At 59.5% G+C, this 8,131-nt stretch overlaps 1 protein-coding gene across 1 annotated transcript in view; it reads right to left on the bottom strand.

Annotated features, from left to right (window-relative positions):
• Positions 1-8,131, bottom strand: part of ARSG (arylsulfatase G) — a 20,380-nt gene that overhangs the window by 3,795 nt on the left and 8,454 nt on the right. Inside the window, exons 9-10 of the mRNA XM_027890396.1 lie at positions 5,525-5,633; positions 1,633-1,753 (exon numbers count right to left, since the gene is read on the bottom strand). Coding sequence (XP_027746197.1) covers positions 1,633-1,753; positions 5,525-5,633 — 230 coding nt within the window. The remainder of the gene's footprint in view (positions 1-1,632; positions 1,754-5,524; positions 5,634-8,131) is intronic.

The following is an 8,131-nucleotide window of genomic DNA, read 5'->3' as shown; positions in this document are numbered from 1 at the left end:
TGTTCCTCGGTCAGGATAAAACAGCTCCAAAGCAGGAATCAGCAAATATTCAAGGCCCCGTGAAGCCAAAAATGGGAACTGAACCAATTAATCTGCCTCCAGCTTTAAAGCTTTGCCTACACCTTCAGCAGCACAGCTGGGATACTGCCAGCCTCATGTAAGGGCACTCAAACCTCCCTTCCTACCAACAACCACGTTCCTAAACCTCTTAAAACCCCTCACTAAGGAAATCTGTTATAATTTACTGCATAATTAAGGAGCTTGTTTCGACTGAGCCCTTTCAAGAAACATTCCCAGGTCTGGAACTCTTCCATTAAGCTGTGACTTTGTTATTTCAATAAATAAAAAACTGGAAAGGGAGGGGAGTGAAAAGCCTTTTCTCCCCAGGCAACCCATTGCCTGAACTCGGTGCAGTTGTGCATCCCTCTCCCATTCAGCCCTGACACCCAGCAAACCACTGCTCCCAGCACACCATTGCTGCCTGCAAACCATCCCTCCCACTAAACCATCACTCTCCACACACCACTGCTCCCAGCAAACCATCACTCCCAATAAACCATCACTCTCAGCACGCCGTTGCTCCCAGCAAACTATTGCTCCCAGTAAACCGTCACCTCCAGCAAACCACCATTCCCAGTAAACCACCACTCCCAGCAAACCACCAGTCCCCTCCTCCCAGCACTGCACGTGCAGAGGAGGGTTAATCCCGAGGAACACAGCGGAGCACGCTGGCCACATCCCATCCGCTTCCCTGCTTCATCCTCTTCACCCTTCAGCAGAGGGTTCCATAAATACAAAGCAAATACCAAACCCCTGATGGACACAGAAAGCAAATCCAGGACCCCGCTGGGAGCTGGCTCATGGTGCTCGCAGGAGGGTGGACTTAAAAAGCAAAATCAGGATTCATCCATGGGACTGCTATTAAAGCCACTTTTTTTTTCTTTTTTTCCCCATCTTTATCTTTTGGTTCTGCAAAAATCTCGTGGAACTCTGAGACAAACGTGTGGCCATCCTGCTTGTCCTGCAAACTGTGGGTTTTTGGGCTTAAAGGAGCTGGCAGCAGCTGGTTGTATGGACACAGCTGTGGGATACGGGGTGGGCTGCCCCGCTGGACATGGTAACACCTTCCCCAGCCACGGAGCTGGGAGGAGGGCTTTGTTCCATCTTCATCTGGCATGATAAATAAAGGGATACAACTAGGTTTGAGCCCCTGGGATCTTCTCTTCCCCACACTGATGTACCTTTTGTGACTGGGAAGGAGACACACCACACAGAGCACCACGGGCTGCCACAGGCCTGAGCATTCCCAGGATGGAGTCCCTGGGATTGTGGCACACAGGAAGGTGCCAAGCTGCATGCACAGGCATTTCTACCCATAATCCCAGATTTGTGAGTGAGACACAAAGCAATCTTCATTAACCCAGAGCCCTTTTACCCTGATATCCCAAGCCCAGCCTGGTACAGCACTCGGCCATCTCCAGCTGCCCTCCTCCTCCTCCAGGTCTGGGGGTGATGCTCCCGTGGGTCCACACATCACCATCTCTGAGCCTTTTTCCACCCACACTTACCTGTTTTAGCTCAGGGACCTGCTCTCAGGAGTGGGGGGTCACTGGGGGAGTGGCTCTGCCTTACCTTGTGCCCCTCATCCGACTGCCCAAGGAGAACAGGGGACACATCCAAGCCGTCAAAGCGCCTGTTCGGGGGCAGGGCTGCCCCAGCCAGGGCCACCAGCGTGGGGAAGATGTCCAGGGTGCTGGGGAAATAGGTGGCTGCCATCAGTGCAAGGAGCAAGAATCCTTGAAGAGTCCCCCCCCAGCCCAACCTGCGCCCTGCCACCCCTCAAAAGTGCTTTTGCAGGGGGGGCAGCAGCTGCTTCCCAGCACCCACCCAGCAACCGAAGAGGTTAAACCCGGCTTCCAGCCCGGCTCCGGCCCTGGCAAGCCCCGGCTCCGCGTATCTCCCACCCCCAGGCGGCTGCTCGCCAAGCGCTGCGGGTTCAGCCAGGATGCGCCTCCCCCCGCGGGGCCGGGGCACGGCGGGGCAGCCCCTCCGGAGCCCCCCGGACACGCCGGGGGGAAGGCAGCGGGTCACCCCTCGGGAGAAAGTGCAAGCGCAGCGAGTTTTCACTGCGGCCCCGGGAAAAATGCGGGCTTGGCTTTTGCACGGGCAGGAGCGCCGGGATGGAGCGGGAGCGCGGTGCCGCTCCGCAAATCCCACCCGACCCCCGACAGCGCTCCCACCCGCGTCTGCAGGGGCCTCAGACACAGCGGACCCCTCGGGGCTCCCCCGGTGTGGAGGGACACGCGGTGGGGAAGGAGCAGGTGACCCACAGTCCCCCTGGCTCCTTCGGGATGCGCAGAGGGACAGTCACTGCCTCCCCACCTGCTGCCTGTGGCTCAAAGCAGAGCTTGGCCGTGGCAATTCCCCACCTTCCAGCACATCCCCGCCGTGTGGAGGTCGGGCACCATCATGGCTGGGGTGGGATAGGGGTCACCTGGCCCTGCTGCCAGCCCTTCATAACCTGGGCACATCCTTCTGGCTACAAAACTCCTGCCCGGAGCACGATGGCAGCTGAGTGGAGAGAAAAGAGCCCCGGGCTCAACAGCCCCCGGTTCTCCCACTCAACAAGTTTTAATTCAGCTGCTAAGAGACGGAGAGAACAAATAAGAACAAACACTGCTGCGAGGCAGCCCCGGCCGGCGCGCTCACAGAGCCGGCCCCGCGGCCAGGAGAGCCGGGAGGCGCCCAGAGAAATCCTGGCTCCCCACAGCACCCCTGCAGCACCTCGCTGGGGTCACACCAGGTCCCCCCCAGAAGGGCAGCTCACCTGGGCAGCGTGCCCCTGGTCCCCTGGGTGCTCAGCACCCGCAGGATCTGGCCCCCAGCATGCGGATCCTTCCAGGGTCGGACCAAGCAGCCCCAACGCAGCAGATGGGACCTCTGGAAGTCATCACCTCACGGGGTGGGAGGACAACATGACTGAGGACAGGGATAGCCGAAGATCCCTCCAGTCATGGGCAGATGTAACACAAAGAAAAAGGCGTGAAGAAGTAGGATTTTGGTCAAAGCTGGCATCAAAGCCAAGGCCTCACCAGCGGGCACATCCCAGAGGCCAAGCTGGGAAAGCCGTTCTTGAGGGAAAGTGAAAGCCACACTGCCAAACCCCTGTCCCGGCCAAGAGAGGTTTAACAAATAAAGTCACCCCAGCACCCTGTCGCTGCTGCTGCCTGAACACCAAGGAAAAAGGGCCCAGGGATCAGCAGCTCCCTGCCTGTGGCCCACGGGGCAGACGGACACCCCAACATGCCGGGCAGGACGTGCCGGGAGCACCGCCCTGCCACAGTGATGAGCACCCCGGCATGCTGGGCACAGAGCTGCAGGAAGGGCTGCCCTGCCCGGAGATGAGGGGGGTGCAGGCAGCTGCAGGCAGCTGAACCAGCTCTGCCCGCGCTCTGCCAGCTCGCCCAGCCCCGCGCCGCTGGCACAGCCGGGATGGTGCAATCTGCTCCTCCACCACCCTCCTGACCTACTTCTTCTTCCGTGCCCTACTTTGGGCTGGGGCAGGGAAGGGCAGAGGCGCAGCGGGTGGCTCCGACAATTAAACGTAATTAAGAAAAGCCGACAAAGCAGTTTTTCTGCAGAAACCGGCGTGCAGGTGCAGGTCTGCGGTGGTGCATCAGCGTTTCCCTGCTGGCTCCAGCTTCCCCGGCCCCCGGGCACGCTCACCCTCGCTCACCTCCCCGCTCCCTGCTCCGGGGAGGACGTGGAGCCAAGAGGTCCTGCCCAGTCCCGGCAGGCTCTTTGCCCAGGTGGCAAGAGCTGTCAGTGTTTCCATAACCCCAGGGGCAGAGGTTGATGTGGATGGATAGCGCCTGTCCTTGTCCAGCCCCAGCTCTTCCCGAGGGATCCCACCAGGCAGAGGTCCCCCTGGGTGTGCAGAGGGCTCCCAGCCACGCCTGCGCACAGGGTTCATTCCCTGCCCAGCTTTTTGGATGTCCCCACCAACCGAGGGAATTTCAGCTTCCCTACTTCACACGCTGATCTTTGGGGATGTCCCCAAGGGTGACTCTGAGGGCAGAGAGAAGCCATCTGTCCTGACACACTGCGAGCACCAAGAAACTCCTGCCCTCCACATCCCTCCACATCCCTCCATGTTCCTCCACTTTCCCTGTCCATGAGCTCAGGCTATGGCTGGGACCACAGTGGTGAAACCTTCCTGAGCTTGGCCCATGGCTCGTGTCCCCCAGCCTGGCTCTGTGCTGCCTCCTAAAGAGGGAATGTCCCATCCCACACAGCTGGGCATGGCCCCTTGGCCATGCCAGGCTGTGCTGGGGGGGACACTGGGTGTGCTGTGACTCCTGGGGAGCTACAGAGCCGCTTTCCAAGCAGTGCAGCACAGCCCCTGCCTCTGCTGGATTTCCAGCTGTCCAACCTGCCAGACTGGACATGGGAAATGCAGGAGATAAGGTCTACGAGGAGATAACCTGGGCTTGAGAATTCCAGGGCTTGGAGGCAGGGCTGGAAGGGAGGCTGGTAGGACAGGGGGATGGGGACAGGCCCTGACCCTGCAGATGTTGCCCTGGCTGCCTGAGCAGGCAGGAGTTGGAAGCTCTGCCCCATGTCCTGCGGAGGGGAAGGGTTTGGAGGTGAATCCATGGGGTGCTACGTGTGCCCCATCCCCTCTGCCAGACACCAGTGACTCAGCTCACGGCTCAAACTTTCCCCTGCCTGCAAAAATCCAGCTCCCAGAGCTGCCCTCGGGCCATGTAAGGAGTGAGTGGCTCCAGCTTATCTCACAGACCTTAGAAACACCCAACACCTCCCCAGGGCCCACCAGCCAGGACCTGCTTCCAGCAGCTGTGGCATTCTTTCCCAATGCCCAGCAACCCCCTGGCCTCACCTCCCTGACCTCCTTTCCCAATGCCCAGCAAGCTCCTGGCCCCACCACCCAGGCCCCAACCATCCTGTGCTCCAGGGATGAAAGGAGAGGTGCAAGTCCCACATGGAGGGGTGCAGTTGCTGCCTGCAGAGGTGCAGTATTGCTTCAGTAAGGACCCCCCCCCTGCCACCCTCCCTGGGGAGCAGGGGAGCAGCCCTTCCCCTCCGCTCCCGCCGCATCCTGCAGGGATTGCCAGTGCCATCTCCCCAGCCAGCCTTTCCCACAACCGCACCCTCCTCCACATAAAGCCATTCACAAACCACAAAGCCTGAGCCTGCTCCTCGGTGGGGAGAGAGAACATCGTCATCTTTTAATTATCGGGAGGCCCTCGGCCACCGCGGCCAGGAGGCACACGGAGCCCGCTGGCTGCTCACGCCAACCCACCAGCCTCACAAAAAGCCCTTTCAGGCTCCTCTTTGCTGAAGCATTAAGTCTTGGGAGAGGACAAAAGTACAGTCTGGCACGAGGCACGGAATAACTAGTGCAGGCAGCTGCTGCTGCCAAAACCCAGGTGGTGACCTGGGGATGGTGGGTCCTCCCAGAGCGAGGGTGGAGGGGCTGCCCCGCTCCCTGACAGGTTCTTACCTGAGCAGAGCACGGCTCGTCCGCCCGGCAGGGACGTGGCCAGGCCAGTACACCACGGCTGGCACACGGTGCCCCCCTTCCCAGGTCGTTTGCTTTGCTGAGCTCCCGCCTGCAAGAGAACAGGGCAGCGCTCAGCACCCTGCTGAGATGGGAAACCTCCTGACCCCGGAGTTTCCCTGGCAAAGGAACCCCTCAGAGAGGCAGAAATGGCGTGAATTGCCCCAAAAGGAGGGTGGATTTTGCTGGAGAGGATCTGGGTCAGGGGAGGGAGAAGAGTTACAGGAGTTTTTCAAAGAAACAGGGAAAGGGAAACAAAAAGGGGCTCAGTTTGGCACTGCTTTGTGTTTCTCCAGCGAGTGATGAGAAATGCAGCTGCTGCCGGAGCCGTCGCATTTCCATCCACTTTTGATGTCAGGTGAGAAAATGGAGCAGGCAGGAAATGTAGGAATTTGTTCCAGGGACTGCTGCCCTCAGCGAGGTACAGCACTGACAGCCCCCCCCTCACCCCCGCCTGTTGGAAACCTGCCTCATTAAAAACACCATCCTGCTAATAACCCTCCTGTCAGCTAATGAACCTGATCCATCGTTTCCCTGACAGCACCCAAAGCACCCCTGCTCTGCCCTTGGCTTTGAGATGCTCTGCATGGCACGGGGAAGCTGCCCAGTCCCTTCCTCCCTCTGGAGTGCTGAGCACAGGGATGGGGGTGCTGAGCATCCACACGGGTGGAAGTGTGTCGGAAAGCCTCTGCCTTGGCTGTAGCCCAAAGGGCCTCAGGCAGCTGAGGTGGAGGGTGGGGGGTAGGGGGTGGAAAGGGGCTGGGAATGGGGCAAACAGAAAATCCCAACGCGATTCACCGAGCAAACTTCCCAGGAGCAGCCTTTGTCCTGCGCCTTTCAGCGTGCACATGGCAACGGCGCTCGCCCTGAGCCATTTCCTCCGGGCACAGCCAAGAGAGGCACGGCCACCCCGCACTCCTCTGAGCCCCTGTGCCGGTCCCCAGCCCAGCCCAGCCTCTCCAGGAGTCACTCCCTGACCCTTCAGGCTGATCCACGCTCCCAGGCAATGCTGATGTACCCACAGGGACACACAGGGCACGGATGCTGCGGTGCCACAAGGGCTAGTCCTGGTTTCCGACCCTGCTGCCCCATCCTCCTGGCACACCCTCAATCTCTCCCATTCCCCACCTAAACTTTCGGTGTTTCCCCCCAGAGAACATCTCCCTGGGGCCTCCACAGCGGGACACAGCCAGCATTGGGATCTCCTGTGCCTACTGGAAACATAACAGTGCTTCTAACACACATCATGTACGGCTAAAGTGAGGTGTCTCCCCTTCCCTTCAGACACCCCAGGAAACCACAGCAATTACAGCAATTAATATCAATCCCCATCTCTGCACATATATTAAATAACTCCTGGATGCATTTCCACAGCTTTTCCATGCATGGTCAAAGGTCTCTGGCAAGACAGCAGAGTGGGGGAATTCCCTCCCGCCACCCCACCCTCTGGCTGGTCAGGACATTGGAGCAGCCCATGAATAACCTCACATTAACACTTTTGGGCAGCAAATGGGGCTGAAACACCCAAACCCAACCATGGAATTTTCTCCATCCAACCAGGGATGATGCAGCCCTGTTGCTGTGGGGACTTTCCAGGCTTTCCAGGAAAGCTGAACTGTGCATTCCCGTGGTGGGATGAAAACCTTGGTCCCGCCACACACAGCAGGTCCTCAGCACGGGGACACCGAGTCTGGAGGCTCCCAAACCTGTCTCAAAACGTGCCCAGCATCCCATCCCCAAAATGTGTATCTCTGTCCCAGTATCCCCCCCTCGCTGGGCTCTTGGCCCCAAGGTGGGACACAAATTTTGGGGGCGGGTGAGGGCTGTGGGAAGCTCCTTGGGCAGAAAAAGGGGCAGCACACATGAATACGCTGCTTTCTCTCAGTGAGGACCAGCTCCAGTTACCACCTGAAATCAACACCTCTGGAATTTGGGTTGGAGCCTAAAAGGAAACACCAAGCCACACGACAGCAGCCTGTCCTCCCCTGCCCTCCCACTCCTCAGGGGCTTTCCTGTGCTGGGGGATGATTCCCTCGGGAAGGGATGGTCGAGCATCCCACACCCCCCCCAGCACCCAGAGGCGGGTGTCTGTGGTGCCAGCCCTGCCGGCAGCAGCCCCGTAAGGCCGGGCTGGCTTTCAAAACATCCGTGCAACAACCAGCCGAGGGATTTCCGAAGTCATCCTTCCAGCCGGTGTTTACAGCCAGCTCGGAGTGCCCTGCCAGCCCGACCTCCTCCCCAGCCTCGGCCACAGTCAGGATCCGGGTGTTTTCCCAGGGTTGGAAAAGGGGCCGTGTTTTCCTCGCCCTGTTCCCGAACGCCCGCACTGCCTGTACCATCTGCTCCGGCTTGTGACCGGGGGTTGCTCAAGAGCAACCCGGGGCCGTCAGCAGGGTTTGTTTACTAGAAAATTAAGGTTACAAATTTCGTTCCCGGGGCCAGCCAGCCAGCCAGCCAGCCAGCCAGCCGAAGGAGGAAGGGCCCTGGGAATGGGGATGGGAATGGGAAGGGCGAGCCAGCCCGCCGGCAGCGCTTGCCCAGGGAAGTGGC

The sequence above is a fragment of the Empidonax traillii genome, unplaced genomic scaffold, assembly GCF_003031625.1.
Source record: "Empidonax traillii isolate 1590-97213 ecotype Southwest subspecies unplaced genomic scaffold, ASM303162v1 scaffold286:size1162393, whole genome shotgun sequence".
Lineage (NCBI taxonomy): Eukaryota > Metazoa > Chordata > Aves > Passeriformes > Tyrannidae > Empidonax > Empidonax traillii.
The sequence above is the reverse complement of the archived record's forward strand: the minus strand, read 5'-3'. Positions and strand labels throughout refer to the sequence as shown.